Source organism: Somniosus microcephalus, chromosome 12 (assembly GCF_052327205.1).
Source record: "Somniosus microcephalus isolate GS21.2 chromosome 12, FLI_Smic_1.0, whole genome shotgun sequence".
NCBI classification, from domain to species: Eukaryota; Metazoa; Chordata; class Chondrichthyes; order Squaliformes; family Somniosidae; genus Somniosus; species Somniosus microcephalus.
This window is the reverse complement of record NC_140998.1, coordinates 133,613,570-133,641,113: the sequence shown is the minus strand read 5'-3', so window position 1 is coordinate 133,641,113 and position 27,544 is coordinate 133,613,570. Positions and strand designations below refer to the sequence as shown.

The 27,544-nt window shown below is 42.4% G+C and overlaps 1 protein-coding gene across 4 annotated transcripts in view; it reads right to left on the bottom strand.

Moving 5' to 3' along the window:
• Positions 1 to 6,151: 6,151 nt before the first annotated feature.
• Positions 6,152 to 27,544, bottom strand: part of LOC147109543 (serine/arginine-rich splicing factor 5-like) — a 46,899-nt gene continuing 25,506 nt past the window's right edge. For all 4 annotated transcript variants that reach the window (XM_086003587.1, XM_086003589.1, XM_086003586.1 and 1 more), the window contains 3 exons: positions 24,641 to 24,714; positions 12,964 to 13,071; positions 6,152 to 6,789 (listed from right to left, as the gene is read on the bottom strand). In XM_086003587.1, coding sequence (XP_085859713.1) covers positions 6,543 to 6,789; positions 12,964 to 13,071; positions 24,641 to 24,714 — 429 coding nt within the window. In that variant the 3' untranslated portion in view covers positions 6,152 to 6,542. The remainder of the gene's footprint in view (positions 6,790 to 12,963; positions 13,072 to 24,640; positions 24,715 to 27,544) is intronic.

Genomic DNA, 27,544 nt, shown 5'->3' with positions numbered 1-27,544 from the left:
AGACCAGGTAAGGCGTACCAGTCTCCAGTCTGGAAGGAGGTAAAAAGTAATCCAAGTGTGATGTCACCAGAAAGCGGGTAAGTGATTGGTTGGTAAGTAATTCTCCCTTTTAAGCTTAAATCTCTTTGGTTTATAGTTTCTAAGGTGTGATATTCACCATCTAGAATCGGGGCAGAGGATATTTAAGAATAATATTAATAAATTTAATTAATTACATAGAATGGGAGATCAGGCGATGTGTTGCTGCTGCAATATGTGGGAGCTGGTGAACACCATTGATGCTCACGGTGATCACATTTGCAGTAAGTGTTGGCTGCTCGAGGAACTCCGGCTCCGTGTTGAAGAGCTGGAGTCCGAGCTGCAAACACTGAGACACATCAGGGAGGGGGAGAGTTACCTGGACTCTGTGTATCACGAGGTAGTCACACCAATTAAATTAATTAAGTCAGATGTAGTCCGTGGCCAGGGTCAGGATGGTGTGACTAGAAGTGAGGCAGGTACGGGGATCCAGGAGGTAGTGTTGGAGGAGCCGCAGCCCTTGCACTTGTCCAACAGGTTCGAAGCTCTTACTCCCTGTGGGGACAGGAGCAGGGACTGCAGGGAGGATGAGCAACCTGGCCACAGCACCGTGGAGCAGGGGGCCATTCAAGTGGGGGGGGGGGGGGGGGGGAGTTAAAAGAAATGTTGTAGTGGTAGGGGATAGTATCGTTAGGGGGATAGATAAGAGTTCTTTGCAGCCGAGAGCGAGAGTCCCGAAGGCTGTGTTGCCTGCCCGGTGCCAGGGTTAAGGACATCTCCTCTGGACTGGAGAGAAACTTGGAGTGGGAGGGGGAGGATCCACTTGTCGTGGTCCATGTTGGTACCAACGACATACATAGGACAAGGAAGGAGGTTCTGCTGAGGGAGTTTGAGCAGCTAGGGGCCAAATTAAAAAGCAGAACCACAAGGGTAATAATCTCTGGATTATTACCTGAGCCATGAGCAAATTTGGCTAGGACAAATAAAATTAGAGAGTTAAATGCGTGGCTCAAAGACTGGTGTGGGAGAAATGGGTTTTGCTTCCTGGGACACTGGCACCAGTACTGGGGCAGGAGGGAGCTGTTCCGTTGGGACGGGCTTCACTTGCCCAGTGCTGGGACTAGAGTCCTGGCGGATCATATAACTAGGGCTGTAGAGAGGGCTTTAAACTAACTAGTGGGGGGGAGGTTCCTAGAGAGCAAATAATAAAAATGACAACAGAGAAGGTCATAGACTTAGGTAGCAGTGGGGAAATTAAAAACCAGAGCGTGTCAGGAAGGGGCAGAAGGTATGGAGTAAAAGGTAAAGTAATAAAAAGGGCAAAAGCAGGAACTAAGTGTCACAAAACATCTTTGAAAGTTCTCTACTTGAATGCACGTAGCATTCGTAACAAAATAGACAAGTTAATGGCACAAATAACTACATATGGGTATGATCTTGTGGCCATTACAGAAACATGGCTGCAGGGTGACAATGCCTGGGAATTAAACATACCAGGTTATTTAACGATCAGGAAGGACAGGCAGGAAGGAAGGGGAGGTGGGGTGGCTATGTTAATAAAGGAAGGAATCACTGTAATACAGAGAAATGATATTGGGTCAAAAGATCAGGATAATGAAACAGTTTGGGTGGAGGTAAGGAATAATAAGGGGAAAAAAAACTAGTGGGCGTAGTCTATAGGCCTCCGAACAGTGGCAACTCTGTTGAACGGAGTATCAATCAGGAAATAGTTGAGGCTTGTAATAAGGGAACATCTATAATTATGGGGGATTTTAACTATCATATTAATTGGACAAATCAAATTGGGCAGGGCTGCCTTGAGGATGAGTTCATTGAGTGTATTAGGGATGGGTTTCTTGAGCAGTATGTAACTGAACCGACCAGGGGGCAAGCAACCTTAAATCTAGTCCTGCGTAACGAGATGGGATTAATTAAAAATGTCCTAGTAAAGGATCCCCTTGGAATGAGTGACCATAACATGGTTGAATTCCATATTCAATTAGAGGGTGAGAAGGTTGGATCTCAAACAAGCATGCTAAGCTTGAATAAAGGAGACTATAAAGGTATGAGAGCGGAATTGAGTAGAGTGGATTGGGAAAATAGATTAAAGGGTAAGACGATACATGATCAGTAGTGTACATTTAAGGAGTTATTTTACAACTTCCAAAAAATATATATTCCACTGAGAAAAGGGTGTAAAAGACAGCCATCCGTGGCTAAGTAAAGAAATTAAGGATAGTATTCGACTAAAAACAAGGGCATATAAGGTAGCCAAATCTAGTGGGAGGATAGAGGATTGGGAAAACTTTAAAAGACAGCAAAAAATAACAAAAAGATTGATTAAGAAAGGGAAGATAGATTATGAAAGTAAATTAGCAAAAAATATAAAAACAGATAGTAAGAGTTTTTATAGTTATATAAAAAGAAAAAGGGTGGCTAAAGTAAATGTTGGTCCCTTAGAGGATGAGACCGGGAAATTAATGGTGGGAAATATGGAGATGGCAAAAACACTGAATGAATATTTTACATCAGTCTTTACAGTAGAAGACACTAAGAATATCCCAACACTGGACAAACAGGGGGCTAAAGGGGGGGGGGGGGGGGGGGAGTAGCTAAACACGATCAAAATCACTAAGGAAGTGGTACTCGGTAAAATAATGGGACTCAAGGCGGATAAATCACCTGGACCTGATGGCTTACATCCTAGGGTCTTGAGGGAAGTGGCGGTAGGGATTGTGGATGCATTGGTAATAATTTTCCAAAACTCCCTGGACTCGGCAAAGGTCCCGGCAGACTGGAAAACTGCTAATGTAACACCCTTATTTAAAAAGGGCAGTAGACAGAAGGCTGGAAACTATAGACCGGTTAGCCTAACATCTGTGGTAGGTAAAATTTTGGAGTCCATTATTAAGGAGACAGTAACAGGACATTTGGATAATCATAATTTAATAGGACAAAGTCAGCATGGTTTTATGAAGGGGAAGTCATGTTTGACAAATTTGCTGGAGTTCTTTGAGGAAGTAACGTATAGGGTGGATAAAGGGGAACCAGTGGACGTAGTGTATTTAGACTTCCAAAAGGCATTTGACAAGGTGCCACACAAAAGATTATTGCTTAAGATAAAAAATCACGGGATTGGGGGTAATATTCTGGCATGGATAGAGGATTGGCTATCTAACGGAAGGCAGAGAGTTGGGATAAATGGTTCATTCTCAGACCGGCAATCAGTAACTAGTGGTGTTCCGCAGGGGTCAGTGCTGGGTCCCCAACTCTTTACAATCTATATTAACGATTTGGAGGAGGGGACTGAGTGTAACATATCAAAGTTTGCAGATGATACTAAGATGGGAGGGAAAGTAGTGAGTGAGGAGGACATAAAAAACCTGCAAGGGGACATAGACAGGCTAAGTAAGTGGGCAGAGATTTGGCAGATGGAATACAATACTGGAAAGTGTGAGGTTATGCACTTTGGCAGGAAAAATCGTAGAGCAAGTTATTATCTTAATGGCAAGAAACTGGAAAGTACTGAAGTACAAAGGGATCTGGGGGTCCTGGTGCACGAAACTCAAAAGGTTAGTATGCAGGTGCAGCAAGTGATTAAGAAGGCCAATGGAATGTTGGCTTTCATTGCTAGGGGGATAGAATATAAAAATAGGGAGGTATTGCTTCAGTTGTACAAGGTATTGGTGAGACCGCACCTGGAATACTGCGTACAGTTTTGGTGTCCATACTTAAGAAAGGACATACTTGCTCTCGAGTCAGTACAAAGAAGGTTCACTCGGTTAATCCCGGGGATGAGGGGATGGACATATGAGGAGAGGTTGAGTAGATTGGGACTCTACTCATTGGAGTTCAGAAGAATGAGGCGATCTTATTGAAACATATAAGATTGTGAAGGGGTTGGATCGGGTGGATGCGGGGAAGATGTTCCTGATGATGGGTGAAACTAGAACTAGGGGGCATAGTCTTAGAATAAGGGGCTGCTCTTTCAAAACTGAGATGAGGAGGAACTACTTCACTCAGAGGGTGGTAGGTCCATGGAATATGCTGCCCCAAAAAGCTGTAGAAGCTACATCATTACATAAATTTAAAACAGAAATAGAGTTTCCTAGAAGGGAATTAAAGGTTACGGGGAGCGGGCAGGAATTTGGACGAGTCTAGGTTCGGATCGGTCATGGCCCTGTGGGTAGCGGAGCGGGCCCAGGGGCCGTGTAGCCTGATCCTGCTCCTATTTCGTGTGTCTAATTCTGTTAGATTCAGGAGATGGTTCTGTGATAGCGGATTGGCGGTTAGGATCAGATCAGCCATGATCTTATTGAATGGCGGAGCAGGCTCGAGGGGCCGATTGGCCTACTCCTGCTCCTATTTCTTATGATCTTATGTTCTAAAGTAGGTAAGTCACCAGGACCAGATGGGATGCATCCTAGGATGTGGAGGGAAGTTAACTTGGAAATAGTGGAGGTACTGGCTATAATCTTCCAATCCTCCTTAGATACAGGAGTGGTGCCAGAGGACTGGAGAATTGCAAATGTTACACCCCTGTTCAAAAAAGGGTGTAAAGATAAACCCAGCAACTACTGGCCAGTCAGTTTAACCTTGGTCGTGGGGAAGCTTTTAGAAATGATAATTGGGGACAAAATTAACAATCACTTGGATAAGTGTGCATTAATTAAGGAAAGCCAGCACGGATTTGTTACAAGGCAAGTCATGTTTAACTAACTTGATCGAGTTTTTTGATGAGGTAACAGAGGGGGTTGATGAGAACAATGCAGTCGACGTGGTATACATGGACTTCCAAAAGACATTTGACAAAGTGCCACAATGGGCTTCAACTTTGCTGGCAAGCCTATGGAATAAAAGGGAGTGGCAGAATGGATACGAAATTGGCTAAGTGATAGGAAACAGAGTAGTGGTGAAGTTGTTTTTCAGACTGGAGGAAGGTATGCAGTGGTGTTTCCCCAGGGGTCGGTACTGGGATCATTGCTTTTCTTGATCTATTAATGACTTGGGTGTACAGGGCACAATTTCAAAATCTGCAGATGACACACAACTTGAAAGTATAGTGAACAGTGAGGATAGTGATACACTTCAAGACAGACAGGCTGGTGAAATGGGTGGACACGTGGCAGATGAAATTTAACGCAGCAAAGTGCGAAGTGATACATTTTGGTAGGAAGAACGAGGAGAGACAATATAAACTCAAGGGTACAATTCTAAAGGGGGTGCATGAACAGAGAGACCTGAGGGTATATGTGCACAAATCGTTGAAGGTGGCAGGGCAGGTTGAGAAAGTGGTTAAAAAGCGTACGGGATCCTGGGCTTCATAAATAGAGGCATAGAGTACAAAAGCAAGGTTATGATGAACTTTAATAAAACACTGGTTCGGTTTCAACTGGAGTATTGTGTCCAATTCTGGGCACCGCACTTTAGGAAGGATGTGAAGGCCTTAGTGAGGGTGCAGGATGTGAAGGCCTTAGAGAGGGTGCAGAAAAGACTTGCAAGAATGGTTCCAGGGATGAGGGACTTCAGTTATGTGGATAGACTAGAGAAGCTGGGGTTGTTCTCCTTGGAGCAAAGAAGGTTGAAAGGAGATTTGATAGAGGTGTTCAAAATCAAAATGGGTCTAGACAGAGTAGATAGAGAGAAACTGTTCCCATTGGCAGAAGGGTCAAGAAGCAGAGGACACGGATTTAAGGTGATTGGCAAAAGGCGACATGAAGAAAAACTTTTTTACGCAGGATCTGGAATGCACTGCCTTAAAGGGTGGTGGAGGCAGATTCAATTGTGGCTTTCAAAAGGGAATTGGAGAAGTACCTGAAGGAAACATTTTTGCAGGGTTACGGGGAAAGGGCAGGGAGTGGGACTAGCTGAAGTGCTCTTGCATGGGCGCGACGGACCGAATGGTCTCCTTCTGTGCTGTAACCATTCTATGACTTAGAAACAAAAGTGTACCACTGAGTCAAGGCTGATAAAGAAAAAAGATGAAAATACAGTGAAATCATGCTTTAGTAAAAATGCTTTTATAATAAGCTCAAAGGTCATCGTTCAGTTGCACTCAGGCAGCAATGGCAAACATTTCATTCAAAGCCTTTCAGTTGAAGAAATACAAATTAAATACGCTAAGAAAATAAAATGTCGTGTGATAACTTTTATTTAGTTTCAATCAAAGGTATAATGTTCAGTTATAATTAACAGAAAGACTCTCCAGTTCATATTAGTTTAAGATGTGCCAACAGTTTTCTATGAACAACATTCTGCTAGTATTATTTTACTCAATCTATCCATTATATATTCAATACCAAAACAACATACAACTTTTAAACCAGTTCTAATACAAGCAAATTTATTTTGCATTAGTGGATTTTTGTGTATTAATTAAAGGAAAGAAAAAGTGTCACCTTTCACAGTTCAACATAAACAAAAATCCAGCTGAACAAAGAAAAGCATCCGCAAACTCACAAACAGTCTCAAGTAAAACATGGTAACTATCAGTTTACAGAAGAAACAGCTTTTACAAACATTGTCTAGTCAGCACTTTCCACAGAACGTGACCTGGACCTTGACTGGTTTGTCAATCCAGAAGGAGATTTTGATCTTGAATGTGCCCGGTTATTTGTTGTTGGCTGATTTTTCCTGTCAGGTGATCTGCTGGCAGAACGGGATTTACTGTGGCTCCTGCTTCTGGACCTACTTTCTGACTTTGACGGCCTGGGTGATGGGGACCTACTGCGAGATCTTGAGGAACTTCTCGAATGAGATCTGCTTCTGGTCCTGGAAATTATTAGATTACCAAATTTTTTTATTGCCAAATATTTAGTTACAAGTAATCAACAACTTGATTTATATAGCTCATTTAATGTAGAAAAAAGCCTCAAGGCACTTGAGGCATTTGAAAATATTTTCTTCTAAAAAAATGTGATGCATATACAATGCAGTGTATGCCTTAATACGGTACTAGCAACTTGGACAATCTGCATCAAGATAAAAAATCTACCTGCTGACTGAGATGTGTGTGATTTTAATTGTTTCCCCGTCCCCAATGGAGACAGTGGTATTGAAGCCAGTCGGTGACCAGCTCCACAGCAAATCAGAATTCCTACAGATCAGCGCATAATACATACTACCAGTTGTCTAAGCCATCAAAATTCAGTTCATGCTCAACATACAGTAGGATGAAACCGTGAATATCTTCCACGCATGAGCTCAGTTTTTTGGTGGGCTGTGGAGAAGAGCAACTTTTGTGGGAAAGGCACATGGACTTAATGTTCTCCTTAAACACTTCCCTTCATGTTTCATGAATCCAGAGATGGATTCAAACATTGTGTTAACTCTGGCTTAATTTTAAGTTTACAAATGTCATAATACTGATCCCACTCATAAAAACAACCAGATGTTGGAGCCAGTCATGTAATAAACATTAGAAGTCCCACAATGGAGAGGTAGCTCTATATTTCTTTTTAATAGATAGTGGTAACTTCCATTTGGTGTCAGACGAAAACTCAAAAGTTGAACCAAATACAAAAACCTGTGACCCGTCACCAATCCAGTTTGTCTATAAAACAAATGCCATGATGCAGTAACATTTACATACAAAAAAATTTAGCACTCAACTCACATCCAACATGCAAGAAAAAAGGTTTCCGGGATCAACTTCTATAATTACTCTGTCGCATCCAAAAATATTTCAAAAATAAAATAAGCAATCCAATGAAGCCAAAGGCATAGCAAATGCATTTTCATTTGAGTTAGAAATATTGGGCACCAGCAACTTCAAAATTCAGTCTTTCCAAGGGGTATAAAATGTCAGGTGCATACCAGTTCCATATATGGAATTCTTCATGCAAGAACAGACAAAATCATTCAAATTAGATCATTCAGTGACTCAGTAGTAAATGAACTGAGTGATGTGCTACAGAACCCCAGATAGATTTGGTTCCTGATTTAACTGATCAAGAGCAGCAATGGGGGTAATGAGCAAGAGTTCCCACGCATTAATATTCAGTGACCCTACTGGAAAGTACACGTGTGACATCACGCAAGTGCAGGATTAGATTGAGCAGTGATTTCCCCCTTCCCCACTATGGTCGAGCAGTCGGATATTCATTATCTAAGCATATACGGAAAGGATGGTCACTTGAGCAAGATATTCGAGGAGCCCCAGGAACCTTACTGCGACATAGGATCAGGAGTAGGCCATTGAGCCTGTTCCGCCATTCAATGAGATCATGGCTGATCTGTGGCCTTTGGCCCGTATCCCTTAATACCTTTGGTTAACAAAAAGCTATCAACCTCCAATTTAAAATTAATTGACCTAGCATCAATTGTCGTTTGCGGAAGAGTTTTCCAAACTTCTACCACCCTTTGTGTATAGAAGTGTTTCCTAATTTCACTCCTGAAAGGTCTGGCTCTAATTTTTAGACTATGCCCCCAGTCCTAGAATCCCCAATCAGCAGAAATAGTTTCTCTCTATCTACCCTATCTGTTCACCTTAATATCTTGAAAACTTCGATCAAATAATCTCTTAACCGTCTAAATTCTAGGGAATATAACCCTAATTTGTGTAATCTCCCCATATAATTTATACCTTGAAGTCCAGGCATCATTCTGGTAAACCTACGCTGCACTCCCTCCAAGGCCAATATATCCTTCCTAAGGTGTGGTGCCCAGAACTACTCACGGTACTCCAGGTGTGGTCAAACCAGGGCTTTGTATAGCTGCAGCATAACCTCGACCCCCTTGTATTCTAGTCCTCTGGATATAAAGGCCAGCATCCCATTAGCCTTTTTGATTATTTTCTGTACCTGTTCATGACATTTTAATGATCTATGTACCTGGACCCCCAAGTCTCTTCGGACCTCCACTGTTTAGCCTTTCACCATTTAGAAAGTACCCTGTTCTATCCTTTTTAGGTCTGAAGTGGATGACCTCACATTTGCCTACATTAAAATCCATTTGCCAGTTTTGCCCATTCACTTAATCTATCGATATCCCATTATAAGTTTATGCTTTCATCCACACTGCCTACAATGCCGCCTATCTTTATGTCAGCGGCAAATTTGGATATATGGCTTTCTATGCCATCATCTAAGACGTTAATAAATATTGTGTCATCAGATACAGTCATCACACTGAGGAGTAAAAACGGGGGAAGGGGAGGAATGGGAAACAAAAATTTCGCCTCCGTATTTGGACTGATCTTATAACATATACATCTACAGGTAGACTATCCTTTATCCGAACTTCCGAAAACCGAAAACCTCTAAAAACCAAAAGTTTTTTCGTTCAGCGTAAGTCGTGCGCACGACATGACCAGAGTGGCGCACGACTTACGCTGAGCAGGGCAGAGGGTCACAGAGTTCCCTCCTGGGTAGGAGATTGCAGGCCGAGCCAGGCAGTGTGAAGGAGGTACCGGGAGAGTGAACCCAACAATACAGTGGCCCGTCCGATAGCTGCAGCGGCCCGTCCGATATTCTTTTCTCCCCCCGCACCCCCCACCGACCCGTCCGATATTCTTTTCTCACCCACCCGACCCGACCCGTCCGATATTATTTTCTTCCCCCCCCTCCCCCCAACCCCCCGAACCGTCCGATATTCTTTTCTCCCCCCCCACACCCGACCTGATTTGCGGGCCAGCTTAGTAGGAGTCAGCCGATATCCGGCTTTCCAGAGAAGCAGGAAGGGGAATGAGACACGGAACAGTCCCAAGAGGTAGCCTGAACTTTTAAAATTTATATTAAATACAAATTTCCCAGTCTTATAATAATACCTTCTGAAATCCGAAAAATTCCGAAAACCGAAACTCAGCTGGTCCTAAGTCTTTCGGATAAGGGATAGTGTACCTGTATTAGATTTTAAAAATGGCAGGTGGGTCACAGCATTCCATTTTTAATTGGCCCGTATTTTCTGATGCCTACGGGTGTGTATGAAGTGTGTACACACCCGTAGGGACATCAGAAATGCCGGTTTCAGGCATGCGTAGCATTTCCGATCTATCAGGAATCCTCTTGACAGATCGCACGCGTGCCCTGGAGAAGGGCCTCTGCGGGTGGAGAGTTCTGCTTTCCGCAGAACCTCCATCCGCTGAAATCACTTAAAAATCTTACGCCTGGTAAAAGCAGGCGTAAGGTCTGCTTTTACCAGCATTAGTTTTTTTTTTTTTTTTAATTCTCACTTATTTATAATTTTAAAATAGGTAAGTTTATTTTTAGCCCTGTAAAAAACTTTAATTATTTTTTCAAAAAATTAAATTGTTTAAAATATTAAATTTAATGTAATTTTAAAAACTTGATTTTTATTTAATGTTTTGATGTCATTTTTCAGTGATCCCCATTCATACTTTTGACAGGTCTATCTGTCAAATGTATGAAGAGGGATTCCCTTCTCCCATTGGCTCGCCTGGCCCATGTGATCCCAGGGACGCTTGCGAACTACATGCGCCCCTGGGATACGTGGGCCCTGCGCATTTCGACTGTGGACAGGCCCAGAAGCGGAAATGGCCGCACTTCGGGAGCCCTCAGGTAAGGGCGTAGGTTTTTTTCCCCGATGGGAGGCAGCCGCACGCAGAAAGCCTCCTATCGGAAATTACGGGCCAATATATTTGTCAACCTGGTCCTATTAAAAACTCCATTATAAAAAGGTCCCTATTTACCTGCAATATCTCTTAATACATGCAAGTGACGATGTGACAGGAGTTTTCAATGTTTAAGTTTGCTAACATTAACACCTTATCTCAGGAACAAATGTGAAGAAATTAGTGCTTGTTCAGAAATGAAACCGTATCAGTACAGGTAGATATATTGTTTAAAAAAAAATTGTGACCTCTTGAAACACAATATCGGAACTTCTTCACTTCAAAAAAAGAAATTCTGACCTGCGTAGTTTTTTAAATATTGGGACCTCTTCAACGTATGAAAAACCAGACCCTCATCATTCATTGAAAAATTGGAGGCTTATTTTTCTTGGGAAAATCATAGAAACATACATAGAAACATAGAAGATAGGAGCAGGAGTAGGCCATTCGGCCCCTCGAGCCTGCTCCGCCATTCAATGAGATCATGGCTGATCATCCAAATTCAGTACCCGGTCCCTGCCTTCTCCCCATATCCCTTGATCCCATTAGCCTTAAGAAATATATCCAACTCCTTCTTGAATATATTTAATGAACTGGCCTCCACCGCCCTCTGTGGCAGAGAATTCCACAGGTTCACCACTCTCTGGGTGAAGAAATTCCTCCTCATTTCAGTCCTAAATGGCTTACCCCTTATCCTTAGACTATGACCCCTGGTTCTGGACTCCCCGGCCATCGGAAACATCCTTCCTGCATCTAGTCTGTCCAGGCCTGACAGAATTTTATAGGTTTCGATGAGATCCCCTCTCAATCTTCTAAACTCCAGTGAGTATAAGCCCAATCGGCACAATCTCTCCTCATACGTCATTCGTGCCATCCCAGGTATCAGCCTGGTGAATCTTCGCTGCACTCCTTCCATGGCAAGAACGGCCTTCCTCAGATAAGGCGACCAAAACTGCACACAATACTCAAGGTGCGATCTCACCAAGGCCCTGTACAACTGCAGCAAGACATCCTTGTTCCTGTACTCGAACCCTCTTGCTACGAAGGCCAACATACCATTTGCCTTCTTAACCGCCTGCTGCACCTGCATGCTTACCTTCAGCGACTGGTGCACAAGAACACCCAGGTCTCTTTGCACTTCCCCTTCTCCCAATCTATTGCCATTCAAATAATAGTCTGCCTTCCTGTTTTTGCCACCAAAGTGGATAACCTCACATTTATCCACATTATAGTGCATTTGCCATGTTTCTGCCCAATCACCCAACCTGTCCAAATCGTACTGGAGTTTCACGACATCCTCCTCACAGCATACCCTCCCACCCAGCTTTGTGTCGTCTGCAAATTTGGAGATATTACATCCAATTCCCTCATCCAGATCATTAATATATATTGTGAACAGCTGGGGTCCTAGGACCGATCCTTGCGGTACCCAACTAGTCACTGCCTGCCACTCAGAAAACGACCCGTTTATTCCAACTTTTTGCTTTCTATCCGCCAACCAGTTCTCTATACAAGTCAATAGCTTGCCCCCAATCCCATGTGCCTTAATTTTGCATGCTAATCTCTTATGCGGGACCTTATCAAAAGCCTTCTGAAAGTCCAAATACACCACATCCACTGGTTCTCCCTTATCTATTTTACCAGTTACATCCTCAAAAAATTCCAGTAGATTAGTCAAGCACGATTTACCTTTCGTAAATCCATGTTGACTTTGTCCGATCCTGTCACTGCTTTCCAAGTGTTCTGCTATTACATCTTTTATAATGGACTCTAGCATTTTCCCCACTACCGATGTCAGGCTTACCGGTCTATAATTCCCTGCTTTTTCTCTACCACCTTTTTTGAATAGTGGGGTAACATTAGCTACCCTCCAATCCATGGGTACTGTTCCAGGACATTTCTCCACCACCGCTCCCCCCGAACGTACTTTTACAACCCCCACCAAGGTAGTTACCTTCCACTCATTCCCCATTGAGATAATTTTGCCTGCACCCTATCCCTTTCCCACCTCCCCCTCTCATTTCCTCCTCATACTCCCCATTCCTCTGCCTTGGTCCAATTATCGCCCTCTAACCCTCATTGACTTGAAGATAGCACTTGATCTTGATTACCATTGTGCAACGCCATAGGAGAACAATTAGTAGATAAACATTAGTTTTCTCGAGCAATCTATTCATCTGAGATGACGAATCAAGCATTTGGAGGACATATGGCTCCAATCAATTCTAAGCAAAAGGTTATAGATGAATTGAAAATGATCAGTGATAGTCCACCTGACTGGAAACTATAAAGTTGTTTGTACGTCACATGGAAACAATAAGTAAGAACTTTTGTAAATTGAATAGACAAATGCTAACAGTCTTAGTAACAATTACCTGCGTTTCCGATCTTCAATTAATCTTATCTTTCGACCATTTATCTCTGTACCTTCCAACTTGTCGAGAGCATTTTTCATATCACTATATGAGGCAAACTCAACCACCCTAAAACAAACAAATTACATTGAGAAATTTACATCTTGTTATACTGATAATCTCAATTAAAGAGTTAATCATGCAGTATTTTCCAATAGCTCAGGTGGTAAGTGCACTGCCAGTGCAAACCAAAGCTACAACAGAAGGTCCCTGGTTTGATCCCCAGTCTGTGCTGAATTAGCACTCAGTCGGTGCTGTCATTTGGGACTATGGAGGATATCAACAAGGGTTCTCAGCCTAATGGCTAAAGTGAATACCTGCTGCAAAGTGAGCCTACATGGACATTGGACAAGGATGGGGTCAGGCTGGGCTGTGATGCCAGGGTCTGCCGATGTTCACAGTCTGGGCTTACAGGTGAAGACTGGTCACTTAGGCAATGTAGTGGAGGGAACCTGGTGTTCATGGAATCATTGCAAGAACACGGATCAACACCTTCAAGAGAAAGGAAGAGAGAAAATTGAAAGAGTTTATTTTAGGAAAGCTAATCAACATGTATGGATAGTTTCTCCACACTCCATTATTCCATCCAAACTGTAATAAAACCACAAACCTGCCTTGGAGTTGCCCTGGAGGCTGGTGGGCAGTGGCAGGTTGACACTCTGAATTCCAGAATACAGGTGTGGCTTCTATCCACAAGGGGGATTTCTTGTGAGCCTGAAATCTACTGCGGAATCTCACTGATATCTGTGGTTCTTACTATGGTTCTCTTGGAATTGCTGCAGCACCTACATCAGATGCTCTGGAGTCACACAGGACAATCAGAAAGGAATAGGCTGGATTCCAAGCTCAAGGAATGTGTAGAACAGATTGCGGCTTTATTGGAGGCTGCAAGGCATCGTAGGGCTCAGTGAAACCCACATTTCATTGATTTCCACAACACATTCAACTTAATGCCTCACCAACAAGCTGAAAGCCCTGGGAATATGCGGCCAAATCTTGTATTTTATCTGGGATGATCTGTACTCTAGCTCCAAGATCCAAGCAAGGGTGGATAAGGTTCTTACTGACCCTAACACTTTCAAAATAGGAGTGAGACAAGGTTGTCACCCATCCTATCTGATGTCATGTTGAAAGACATTGTATGGTATGGACTTGCAGTGTCTGTTCTAGGTATTGCTTAAACTATTGTTGCACCGATTCCTGCAAATTAAATTGTGTTGTTGGTAGACTCACCTAGAGATTTACTACACTCTATCAAGCATCTTGAACATTGGGCTAACTTGTCGGATATGCTGTTGGGGGCCACCAAATACAGTATTACGCTTTGCACAGCCCAAAAGATGATCGTGAAGGTAATGTTTGGAAGATACAGGTGAGCATCTGCTCCAATTGGGGTCCTGGTGAATGAAAACTTTAGTCCTTTGAGACTGTTCAGAAAGGACAAAGGACACTTTGGTTATTCTCATCTTTCTGCAAAATTCAAATGCAGCTAAAGCTTGTGGAATATTACATGTCCAAACCGAAATTCATGGTTCAGAACTCCTAAGGCCACAACAAAATGCCTTCCTCTGGACCATGTGCAACATCCAGGGCTTTACTGTGAGGTGGATCGACAAGCCTGTGTGACATTTGATTTGGACATCTGCCCTGCGTAAGTTCTTCCACCATGCTGAAGGCAGAGAGCTCTTGTACAACTAATGAGGAAACTCGATTGCTGGATGCCACTACTAAGTGTGAGAGCATCTGCTTGTATATCAGGTGCTCTGCACCTAACATGGTTGGCTTGCAGAGAAGTTAGGCTGCTGCTGCTGAAGCTCCACACCTGCAACCAAGGGAACCACCATGGGTGTACTGTGTATGTCTATGCTGTGGTCAGGAGGATGGTGGCAATGCAATCGTACATTTTTCGATGAGTAATCCTGCTCACCATAACACTGACAAGGAGTTCCTGGTACCTGCTGTCCAGCTAATGAAAGCGTAACTTTGCATTTTTCAGTTATCTAATGACCAACTAGTGACTATACTCCTATGTTGAAGTGGCTTTAAGATGACACACATGATGATGGAAGTCAGCCCTCTGTGGTAAACTCGATTAATCCACTAACTGAACCAGGTAGATCCACAGTACTCCAGGATACTAGTAATGAGCGACTAAGCAGCCTACATCACTAATGGAACCTGGAGGGGCAAGTCGGTCACTGGAGGATGGCATTTTTCCAAGTCTGCTCCAAATAACCCCGCAATTCTGTTTTAATAAGTAGGTTGGCCCTACTTGGACAAGCAACAGGAAGCTTACTAGGGCGCTGCACTTCTGAGCGACATGTTTAAATTACAGAAATATCCCTGCACATACCCATGAATCCTAAAATATTAGCTTTACTTTCCTGCAGCTAAGCTGTTTGGCTGTGTCCCCTTGGAGAGAGATACCAGGGTGACCAAAAAATCAAAACGACTTCCATTATTGCATTTTACACAGATGCAATGAACAAGAACGCTATAAAAAACTAAAAACAATGAAAGTGCTCTTGCATGTGTTAGAGTAATTATTTTTCCATTGGTCAAAGCAAAGGGTTGCTTGTTGTCACACTACCAGTTACCCAATGTGCGATAGTCCAAGCTACTTTCCCCAAACTGTCTTTATGCTTTGATCAACGTAATGCGTTGGTATTCCTGCATTGATTATCCAAATCAATTTCCTTTCTCAGAAGTGACTGGGACAATTAGAATTGGACCACACTTATTTAGTTAGAGAATAATAAATGAGAAAGTGTATATCTATCGTGAGTGTTGACTAAGCAGGAACTATTAAAAATTAAGCAATTTGAATGTGCCAAAACTAAAATACACTCCCAAAGTTATTAATATATTACAAGATGTATGCTTAATATTTAAAAAAATCCACCTGTACACAATTCTCTTCCCTCATGAAGTTACTAATTCATGCTGTACAGTTTCACAGGCAGCTGCAGCCCTTCAGTATCTCACCCAAGTGGTCATTCTTTACATGCCAGAGGGCTATTCAATCAGGCACTCCAGCCAATAGTAGTGCTGCTATTGCCATCCAACTGGGATCAGCTAACTCAGGACAGCCGAGTGATTGAACCTGGACACTTTCTGGTGTGGATAGCTCAGTTCCACACTGGGCAGTACATTTACCATCTGTCACCAGAAGAGCCACTTTTGCCTTCTTTAATTGTCAGTTGTTCCCAATTCACTTGACTTCACAGCAGAAACTCAGATGTAAAACAATGAAGGTTCCTAGATGGAATGAAAGTTTATTTGGAGTATTTTATAATTAGTCAGCCAATTAGAAAAATTCTAAAATAAAAATATGCAGCATACTTAAGAGTGTTCAATCAAATGCTATGTTCACACTGAGCTCATGTTTTCTTTCCCATTCTTATTTACTTGCTGCCAGAGAAGTCTCACAGATTTCACCTCCCCATAGAATCAGCAACATTCCTGAACAGACAACATGACAGAGATTAAATGGAAATAGTCTGGTTCTACCACTATGCCAACTCCTCTAAAATAAAATACCAATTTAACAGCCTGGCTCAACCAACAAGTTGAGGCAAACAACCCCATAATAGAACGCAAGTGATGCTGAAGCTCATCAAGCTCCAATGAGGCTGCATCTGGAGTGAGGTGTTCTTATGAGACCACATTGAACATAAGAAACATGTAGACTTATTGGTGGCAATCCAGAGGACAGCTACAAGGCTGATTCATGAATTTAGAGGGCTTATTTTTGAGGAAAGATAGTTTATCTTGGGACTTTATGGAGAAGAGGAGGATGAAAGGAGACCTTGAGGTCATTAAGATTTTAATGGGCATGGAAAGTTCTTCTGTCAAGCACAGGATTTGAGGAGTAATAGACATAGGTTAAAGTTAAGTTTCAAAAGAAAATTGGAAATTTAGGCAACCTTTTTTAAAGATAGAGGGTGATAGAATTGTGGAACAGAAATCCACACAAGTTTTAGAAAAGGACTGCAGGAAATCCTATCAGCTCCAGAATCACTAAGGAAACTGATGGGTGCTTTGGTAGGGTAGGCTAGATGGATGGGCCCAAAACATTATGAGGCTACAATAAACAATCAAGTCTGCAACTAAAACGTACAACCTTCTATTGAAGAGCTGAGCACTATTTCAGTCAGTCACCCATCATTCACAACATCCTTTCAAAGCGTTCTAAATCTGACTTGGGAACCATTCTAGTTTTGTTAACAATGCTCGGGAAGCTGAGCAGTGCTTACCAGAGCTAGGCCCAGAAATTACATGATAATATCAGTAATTTTGGAGCCCAAAAAATCGACATGAGCTGGCTGGTGAAAACAGGGACTTCTTCATTCACAGCATTCTCTGAATAAACTACAAAATAAAACCAAATTGCAATCTTCATCTTGATATTTACTTTGACACAAAAAAGCTAAAGCAGTTATCACTCAGCACCATTACTTCAGCAAGTAGCAACATTGTATAATTACATAGGGTGTTTAAAAATTAAATGCAAAAAAATACAATTTGCAAAACACAAAGAATCCTTTCTAGTTGACATTCTTGGATATACAGATACAGATGCATTAGTTTCTTCTTGGATCAGTCAACTTTTAGGGTACATTGAGGCAGACATATTATGACACTGTAATGACAGACTTGTGTGCTATTCCATGTTGTGTGAACTTACATTGACAGCATCACTGACAGAAGTTCTACAAATTACCCAAAATAAAAACTCTTGAAAGCAATTCAAAAATATAATCACCTCAGTATTGCAAGCATAACTGTTAAAGTGTTTGGAATAGCTGCTCTTCAACTAAGTATTACATGTCACATTCATATATTTCCACCACAAGTAAACTGTTAGCTAATGAGGATACAGGTCCTTCTCAGTTGATTTTCATTGTACTTGGCTCCAAAACTTAATACTTCCATTTTAGACATCTATTACTTCTATGCAATCCATAGAAGCTTACAGCACAGGAGGCGGCCATTCAGCACATCATTTCTGCACTGGTTCTTTGCTAGACCAATTGAAAACCAATCCCACTACCTTGATTTCATCCTATAGCCCTTTATTTACTCTGCTTCAAATGTTTATATTCAATAATCTTAACCGCATCCACTCCCTCTGGCAAAGCATTCCATGTCTCAAGAGCCAAAGGTTTTCTCTTAACCACTCTCCATGACTATTTTAAAAGATGACCCCTTGTCACTGACTCCCCAACCAGATAAAATAGCCTTTCCCTGTTCACTATCAAATTTTTTTTTAAAAGCTTTGTTAAACTTCTCGTTAGCCATCTCTGCTCCAGTGGAAATAGTCCCAATAACTCAAGTCTCTCCTCATAACTATTGTTTCCCATCCCTGGTATCATATGGTCAATCTATACTTTCCGCTCCCTATGGCTTTAATGTCCTTTCTATAATGAAGTTCCTAAAATGGCACTCAGACTTTCATGGTATTTGAACACTAGGGCCCCGATTTTCTGGCCGCCGTCGGGCGGCTTTTCATGCGGCCAGGGGCCGAAAATCGGCGAAAAAGCGGGTCGGAACCCCCATCTGCTGACACCTGCATCCATGCAGCATTGGTCTCAGCGAGAGACCTCTTCCTCCCTGACCTAGGGAAGAGGGCCTCCCTGTGGGCCCCAACCCCATCCAATAATGCCTGCAGTGAAGCCTCGTCGAATTTGAAGGCAGCTCGGCCTCTGCCGCTGGCAGCAGCTGGTGCAGGCTCCTCTGCCATTGTGCAAGAGTGGTTGAGAAGCCTGCAGAGGTGGAGAAGCTTGCTGGACACTTTGAAAGCACCACGAATGATGACATCATAGTGTGGGGATTTCTGACTCGAATTGGACAATTAGCAAGGCTTCCCACATGCTGGGAATTAATTGGCCACTTGAGGGAAAATTGCGTGGAGCTGGCTGACACTTGTTTATGTGCGTCAGAAACCCCACATTCGGGGAAATCCGACCATTCCCCACACAAGCCAAAAATCGGGGCCTAGGTCTTTGTTTATACACACCATTCAGCATCTTTCCATTAAGTGTATATTCCCATCCCTTGTTTTTCCTCAGAAAATATTATCTCACACTTAGCTACATTAAATTGCAGCGGTCATATGTCTGAGCACTTTGTTAATCTATCTACTTATGTCCTTTACAGTCCTCCTCACTGTTTGCCAACCCCTACTTATCTGTTGTCAGCAAATTTTGAATTGTGCTGTCCAAATCATGTACATATGAGAAAAGTGAACCCAGCACTGACTCCTAGAGTACATCATTTCCAACCATTCTCCCATCTGAGCAACACTCATTTACCCTAACTCACCGTTTCCTGTCAGGCAACCAACTTTCAATCCATGCTACGACATTTCCTCTTCCAGCATACACCTGAACTTTGCTATTAAACCTCTCGAGACACTTTATCGAACACCTTCTGAAAATCCATATACACGTCATCTACTGCATTTCCTTTATCTATGCCATTGATCCTTTCTTCAAAATACTATTCAATTTGGCAAAGACCGCTCGTCTTTAACAAATGTGTGCTGAATTAACCCATACCTTTCTAAATACTCAATTATGGCATCTAAGAGTTTGCTTATAACTGATGCTAAACTAACTGATCTAGTTCTTAATGATTTGCTTAGTATTTTGCCCTAATTTTATCACGTCTCCTTTTTAAGTTTTAGTTTAGTTTCATCATCTTTTTATCCAAGGAACTCTATTCTTTAATGCACTCCCTTTTTGCCTTGTAGGAATATATTTATTTTGTGCTGTATCCATCTCATAGTTGAAGATTTTACACTGCTGATCCATCAACCTGTTTGCTAACTTTTCTGCCCAATTGCTCTCCTATTCTTACATCAGTTATCTTCCACACTTCATTTCCCCAAATTAATCAAATAATGCTTCTTTACTTTGTTGGACTAAAAAATTTATTGATCTAAGAAGCAATTCTGGATGCTTTCTAAAAAGCATCCTCCACATGCATTACCTTTATTCTGGTTTAAATCATCCAATATTATTGTCCTGTTGTTCTTACATATTTCACAATGTGAATGGAAATAAGAGTGAGTTGTTTGCAAATAAACCAATAACCTAATTATAGCTCATCATAGTCCTTACAGCCAATGTGAACCAGAAAATACACCCACTTCCCCCATCTTTCTTCCATGGAACAGTTTAGTATATTTTTACGCTCTTTTCCCATGGTAACAAAATTTAAAATTAAGCAAAATTAAAGAAATATCCCAAGATAAGGCTAATATAACATCCTTCTTCTGCAATATCCATCTACAAAATACATCCTTTATTCACTTTCCCCCTATCCCCAAAAAGCACATGGTGGCTAGCTTCTAAATTAGGGTAATCTTCTTAGCAGTTTTTTTATTCGTTCATGGGATGTGGGCGTCGCTGGCAAGGCCAGCGTTTATTGCCCATCCCTAATTGTCCTCGAGAGGGTGGTGGTGAGCCACCGCCTTCAATCGCTGCAATCAATGTGGTGAAGGTACCCCCAGTGATGTTAGGGAGGGAGTTCCAGGATTTTGACCCAGCGACGATGCAGGAATGGCAATATACTTCCAAGTGAGGATGGTGTGTGACTTGGAGGGGAACTTGGAGGTGGCGGTGTTCCCATGTGCCTATTGCCCCTGTCCTAAGTGGAAGAGGTCGCGGGTTTGGGAGGTGATGCCGAAGAAGCCTTGGCGAGTTGCTGCAGTGCATCTTGTAGATGGTACACACTGCAGCCACGGTACGCCGGTGGTGGAGGGAGTGAATGTTTAAGGTGGTGGATGGGGTGCCAATAAAGCGGGCTGCTTTGTCCTGGATGGTGTCAAGCTTCTTGAGTGTTGTTGGAACTGCACTCATCCAAGCAAGTGGAGAGTATTCCATCACACTCCTTACTTGTGCCTTATAGACAGTGGAAAGGATTTAAGAGTCAGAAGGCGAGACACTCGCCGCAGAATACCCAGCCTCTGACCTGCTCTTGTTGCCACAGTATTTATGTGGCTGGTCCAGTTAAGTTTCTAGTCAATGGTGATCTCCTAGATGTTGATGGTGGGGGATTCGGCGATGGTAATGCCGTTGAATGTCAAGGGGCGGTGGTTAGACTCTCACTTGTTGGAGATAGTCATTGCCTGGCACTTGTGTGGCGCCAATGTTACATGCCACTTATCAGCCCAGGTGTTGTTGCATGCGGGCATGGACTGCTTCATTATCTGAGGAGTTGTGAATGGCACTGAACACTGTGCCATCATCAGTGAACATCCCCATTTCTGACCCTATGATGGAGGGAAGGTCATTGATGAAGCAGCTAAAGATGGTTGGACCTAGGAGACTGCCCTGAGGAACTCCTGCAGCGATGTCCTGGGGCTGTGATGATTGACTTCCAACCACCACAACCATCTTCCTTTGTGCTAGGTATGACTCCAGCCAGTGGAGAGTTTACCCCCCTGATTCCCATTGACTTCAGTTTGACTAGGGCTCCTTGATACCACACTCGGTCAAATGCTGACTTGGTGTCAAGGACAGTCACTCTCACCTCACCTCTGGAATTCAGCTCCTTTGTCCATGTTTGGACCAAGGCTGTAATGAGATCGGGAGCCGAGTGATCTTGGCGGAAGCCAAACTGGGCATCAGTGAGCAGGTTATTCGTGAGTAAGTGCCGTTTGATAGCACTGTCGATGACACCTTCCATCACTTTGCTGATGATTGAGAGTAGACCGATGGGGCGGTAATTGGCCAGATTGGATTTGTCCTGCTTTGTGTGGACAGGACATACCTGGGCAGTTTTCCACATTGTCGGATAGGTGCCAGTGTTGTAGCTGTGCTGGAACAGCTTGTCTAGCGACGCAGCTAGTTCTGGAACACAAGTCTTCAGCACGACAGCCGGGATGCTGTCGGGGGGCCCATAGCCTTTGCTGTATCCAGTGCGCGCAGCCGTTTCTTGATATCACGTGGAGTGAATCGAATTGGCTGAAGACTGGCTTCTGTGATGGTGGGGACCTCAGGAGGAGGCTGATATGGATCATCCACTCGGCACTTCTGGCTGAAGATGGCTGCAAACGCTTCAGCCTTGTCTTTTGCACTCACGTGCTGGGCTCCACCATCGTTGAGGATGGGGATATTCATGGAGCCTCCTCCTGCCATTAGTTGTTTAATGGTCCACCACCATTCATGACTGGATGTGGCAGGACTGCAGAGCTTTGATCTGATCCGTTGATTGTGGGATCACTTAGCCCTGTCTATAGCATGCTGCTTCCGCTTTTTAGCATGCATGTAGTCCTGTGTTGCAGCTTCCCCAGGTTGGCACCTCATTTTTAGGTACGCCTGGTGCTGCTCCTGGCATGCTCTTCTACACTTCTTATTGAACCAGGGTTGGTCCCCTGGCTTGATGGTAAGTGTAGAGTGAGGGATATGCTGGGCCATGAGATTACAGATTATGGTGGAATACAATTCTGCTGCTGCTGATGGCCCACAGCGCCTCATGGATGCCCAGCTTTGAGCTGCTAGATCTGTTCTGAATCTATCCCATTTAGCACAGTGGTAGTGCCACACAGCACGATGGAGGGTGTCCTCAGTGTGAAGATGGGACTTCGTCTCCACCATGACTGTGCGGTGGTCACTGCTACCAATACTGTCATGGACAGATGCATCTGTGACAGGTAGATTGGTGACGAGGTCAAGTAGGTTTTTCCCTCGTGTTGATTTTCTCACCACCTGTCACAGGCCCAGACTGGCAGCTGTGCCCTTCAGGACTCTGCCAGCTTGGTCAGTAGTGGTGCTACCGAGCCACTCTTGGTGATGGACATAGAAGTGTCCTGGCTACTCTCAGTGCTTCTTCCAAGTGGTGTTCAACATGGAGGAGTACTTATTCATCAGCTGAGGGAGGGCAGTGTGTGGTAATCAGCAGGAGGTTTCCTTGCCCATGCTTGACCTGAAGCCATGAAACTTCACGGTATCCGGAGTCAATGTTGAGGACTCCCAGGGCCACTCCTTCCCGATTGTATACCACTGTGCCGCCACCCCTGGCGGGTCTATCCTGCCGGTAGGACAGGACATACTCGGGGATGGTGATGGAGGAGTTTGGGCCATTGGCTGAGAGGTATGATTCTGTGAGTATGACTATGTCAGGCTGTTGCTTGACTAGTCTGTGGGACAGCTCTCCCAATTTTGGCACAAGTCCCCAGATGTTAGTGAGGAGGACTTTGCAGGGTCGACTGGGCTGGGTGTGTCGTTGTTGATGCCGGGTGGTCCGTCCGGTTTTATTCTTATTATTGTGTTTCGTAACTGTTTGTTACAACTGAGTGGCTTGTAAGGCCATTTCAGAGGGCAGTTAAGAGTCAACCACATTGCTGCGGGTCTGGAGTCACATAGGCCAGACCAGGTAAGGACGGCAGATTTCCTTCCCTAAAGGACATTAGTGAACCAGATGGGTTTTTACGACAATCCGATAGTTTCATGGTTATCATTACTGATTCTTGCTTTTTATTCCAGATTTATTTAATTAACTTAATTTAAATTCCCAGCTGCCGTGGTGGGATTTGAACTCACGTCTCTGGATCATAAGTCCAGGCCTCTGGATTACATTATCACTATGCTACTGTTCCCAGAAGTTTTACTGGAAGCCAAGACAAAGTCATGCAACATATCGTTTCAGTGATTTAACTTTGAAAAATGAGGATGTGAGTGGGAGGCCAGCCACAATAAAATGAGTTTTTAAAAGAAAAATGTTTAACTTGTAAGTATTTTAAAGGAAACAGCTACATTTTGCAGATGAATTTTCAAAGAGGTGGCTATTACAAAGCCTTAGCCTTAATCGGCTCAAATTTGCTGTGATAACCGGTTACATAATATCATAGTTTTCTGAAATGATGCTCATTAGCTGGCAGTAAGCATGTTACTAAAATTGTATGTCACAATCTTCATGCCTATTTCTGCAGAAAAATACTTCAAAGCTTTGTACCAAGAAATGCCACATAAATCAACTAATTTCAACAATCAGAAATTAATATACATGCTCCCACTTACTAGTGCTTACTGTTTTATTAAACCACAGCTACAAAGCCATGCCAGATCACATTGCTTTCAGATGATCAATTTGGGGCTTTGCATAAATGTCTTTGCATTAAAGAATGGATTGAAAAAGATGAAAACATTTAGTGCAGTAATCCTAAATAATCGCATTATATTAAAATAAAATTGACAGTAAATCTTTTGAAATAACCAGATACTTGGAAAAGTTCTTGCTAACCTATTTTAAAGATTCATTATAATACTGATGGGTGAACATTAATCAGAGAATTTGACAGCACAGAAACAGGCCATTCGGACCAGCAGATCTATGCCAGTGTTTCTGCTCCACATGAGCCTCCTCCCACCTTACTTGATCTCACCTCCTCCCACCTTACTTGATCTCACCCCATCAACATATTCTTCCATTGTTTCGCCCTCATGTACTTATCTAGCTTTCCCTTAAATGCCTGTCTCATTAAGTAACGTAACTGCTACCTCATGTTAAACATTAGTACGAGACACATGGAAAGAAGATAACAATATATCTATTGCTGTCACAATACCATATTTTAAAGAGAGTCAAAATCGTACAAATAAAGTTAACAGGCATAGCAAACTCAACTTACCCTTCATTCTTGTTGTTTCTGTGTGCATCCACAAAGGTGACCTCTCCAGCCTGTCTCATTAAGTCCTTCAAATCCTATGTACAAGAACAATATTTATTCATTTAACAGTGTACACTTTCATATTTACAGATTACACATTAAATATGATTCAGGTATTTTAAAGTTTCCAGTGGCAGTATTGGGTGAACTTTTGTTCACCGTGGCTCAAAATTAGGTCAATTAAAAAATATTGAGTCATTATTTTTTTTAATTCCTATTTGAATTATTAAATAGTATGCATAAATATATATTTTTACAAAGGACTTTGTTACTTATTGGTCATAACTGCACCATAAAACCATTACTTAAAAAAAAAAAAAATTTAAATGAATTTTGGTTCAACCGGGACGAGGGGCAGAGTGAAAGAAAATTCAGCCATCTAGCACCACCCTTGCAAGTTAAACACAGGCTCATTTTATTATGAATTTGTGAAATCTATTTGCACAAAAAGAGAAAAATAAACTAAAATTATGCTTTCATTACCTTTCTTTATATCAGCCCTAGGCTAGTCACCTTACAAGCCATAGCAAATGTCACCCAAGCACCAGCACAGCCTTACCAGAGAGCCACTCTTCATTATTAGCTGACGATCTTGTGCATTTCGGGATCCACATTCTTTCACGGAAATGGAAACCGCTACAGAATTCCTAGGCAGTATTGGCTTTCCTTTTCTTATACTGATCTTCCAAACAACCCACTAATGAAATCCCATAATTTCAATCAGAAGCAAAAACCCCTCGAGATAAGGATAGGATACCTTGTTGACAAGAACCATACAAAAAAGGTTAACCCAATAAAAGTTGTCGCCAATATTCTCCTAGTTTCTAGCGCACCCATTTAAAATTGAGCATTAAATATATTATGCATGCCAACCTACAGTCAAATTAGTCAAGCCGGAGCTTCCATAAGTGTCACAGCAAGAGTGCAAACTGCAATCAAATGAAGGAGACCAACCAAAAAGTCAACTAGATTACCTGATCACATAAGAAAAAGGGAACCGCAATCCTCAAGAAAACGGAGTGGCCACCCAAACGTAGTCACTTAAAGAGGTAGTTTACATATCCTTGGGAGGGGAAACGACAGTTGGCTAAGCATGTAGTCTTTGACAAGTCCTCCACAATTAGAGTCAGGTTTAAACTAAGCCCAAGCATGAGCGAGTTAAGTAACAAAGGAACAATAGCAATGCAGGTATCTTTCAAAAAGAAATAAAATAAGATCACTCTGGATACTAAATTAAAATAAAAAATCTAATTTTGAATGACTAATTTCCAAACATGTTAGCCTCCAAATAGTTGCTGATTCATTTACTTTGTAGACAGGTTCACTCGGTTGATTCCGGAGATGAGGGGGTTGACTTATGAGGAAAGGTTGAGTAGGTTGGGCCTCTACTCATTGGAATTCAGAAGAATGAGAGGCGATCTTATCGAAACATATAAGATTGTGAGGGGGCTTGAGCGGGTGGATGCGGGGAGGATGTTTCCACTGATGGGTGAGACTAGAACTAGGGGGCATAATCTTAGAATAAGGGGCTGCCCTTTCAAAACTGAGATGAGGAGAAACTTCTTCACTCAGAGGGTAGTAAATCTATGGAATTTGCTACCTCAGAGAGCTGTGGAAGCTGCGAAATTAAATACATTTAAAACGGAGATAGACAGTCTAGGTTCGGATCAGCCATGATCCTATTGAATGGCGGAGCAGGCCCGAGGGGCTGTATGGCCTACTCCTGCTCCTACTTCTTATGTTCTTATGTACAAATACTGAAAATCAAAACCTTTTTGGTGTTAACAGTGCAACATTGTGACACTTTCTAGAAATAACAAATGTTAAGAAAAAGCTTGCATTTAACTACCATCTTATTTATCGTGTGGACATCCTAAAGCACTTCTCAACTAATTAATTACTTTTGAAGAGCAGTCACTTGTTATGTGGATAAATGCAGCCACCAATTGGAAACAGCAAAGTCATCCAACAGCAAATTAGGTTAATGACCAGATGGTTCTGTTGGTTGAGGAAGCAATGTTGGCGAGGATACCGGAAGAACTCGCTGCTCTTCAAATAATAGGATCTTTAGGATACACCTGAACAGGCAGGACCTCATTTTTGCATCTCATCTATTATATGGACCCCGACTTTGCAGCCTTCTCAGTACTGCACTTGAGTCCTAGCCAAATTATGTGCTCAAATCCTGGAATAGGGCTTGAACACACAACCTTCTGACTCAGAGGTGAGAGTGATACCAGACGACCCAAGCTGACACCATGTGTTCTCAAAGTTCATCTGAAGTTTTATGCCAAGTCAAATCTACCCCAGGCATTCAATTGCTAGTCTCAATTTCATACTTACAGGATACATCTGTCTATAACTAGGAATTTTCCTAAATATATGTTGTTTAAAAAAAACTCCATGCTTCAGTTTTTTTCTGAAGAGTTTCCTAACACCATTTGGCAATGTTGACATGAATTGTTAAGATCAAACAAGCAACATGGCCAACTGAAGACTTATGCAGTATGTGGAATAGCTGTTCAAAGGTTCTCCCAAGGACTCACGTCACACTCCACATAAAATTAGAAAGAGTATTTCAAGATCAATGCAGCATATTATCCATAGAAAAACTTGCCAGTAAAATGTTTTCTGTAGCACGAGATTCCGTTTATGGGAAGTTCAGGATCAAGAACATCAGCCAAGACAACTTACCAACTTAAGATTCCCACTCAGGAGATATCAATGTGGATGAAGGACACGTTATCTAATTGGTATGCTGATATGCTCAAGAATGTTTGAATATCGTAAAAGCATTTCTTCATGTAATATCAAACAAAAATGTTCTATAATCCAAAATAAATCAGCAGGTTTTTTTCGGGTCAC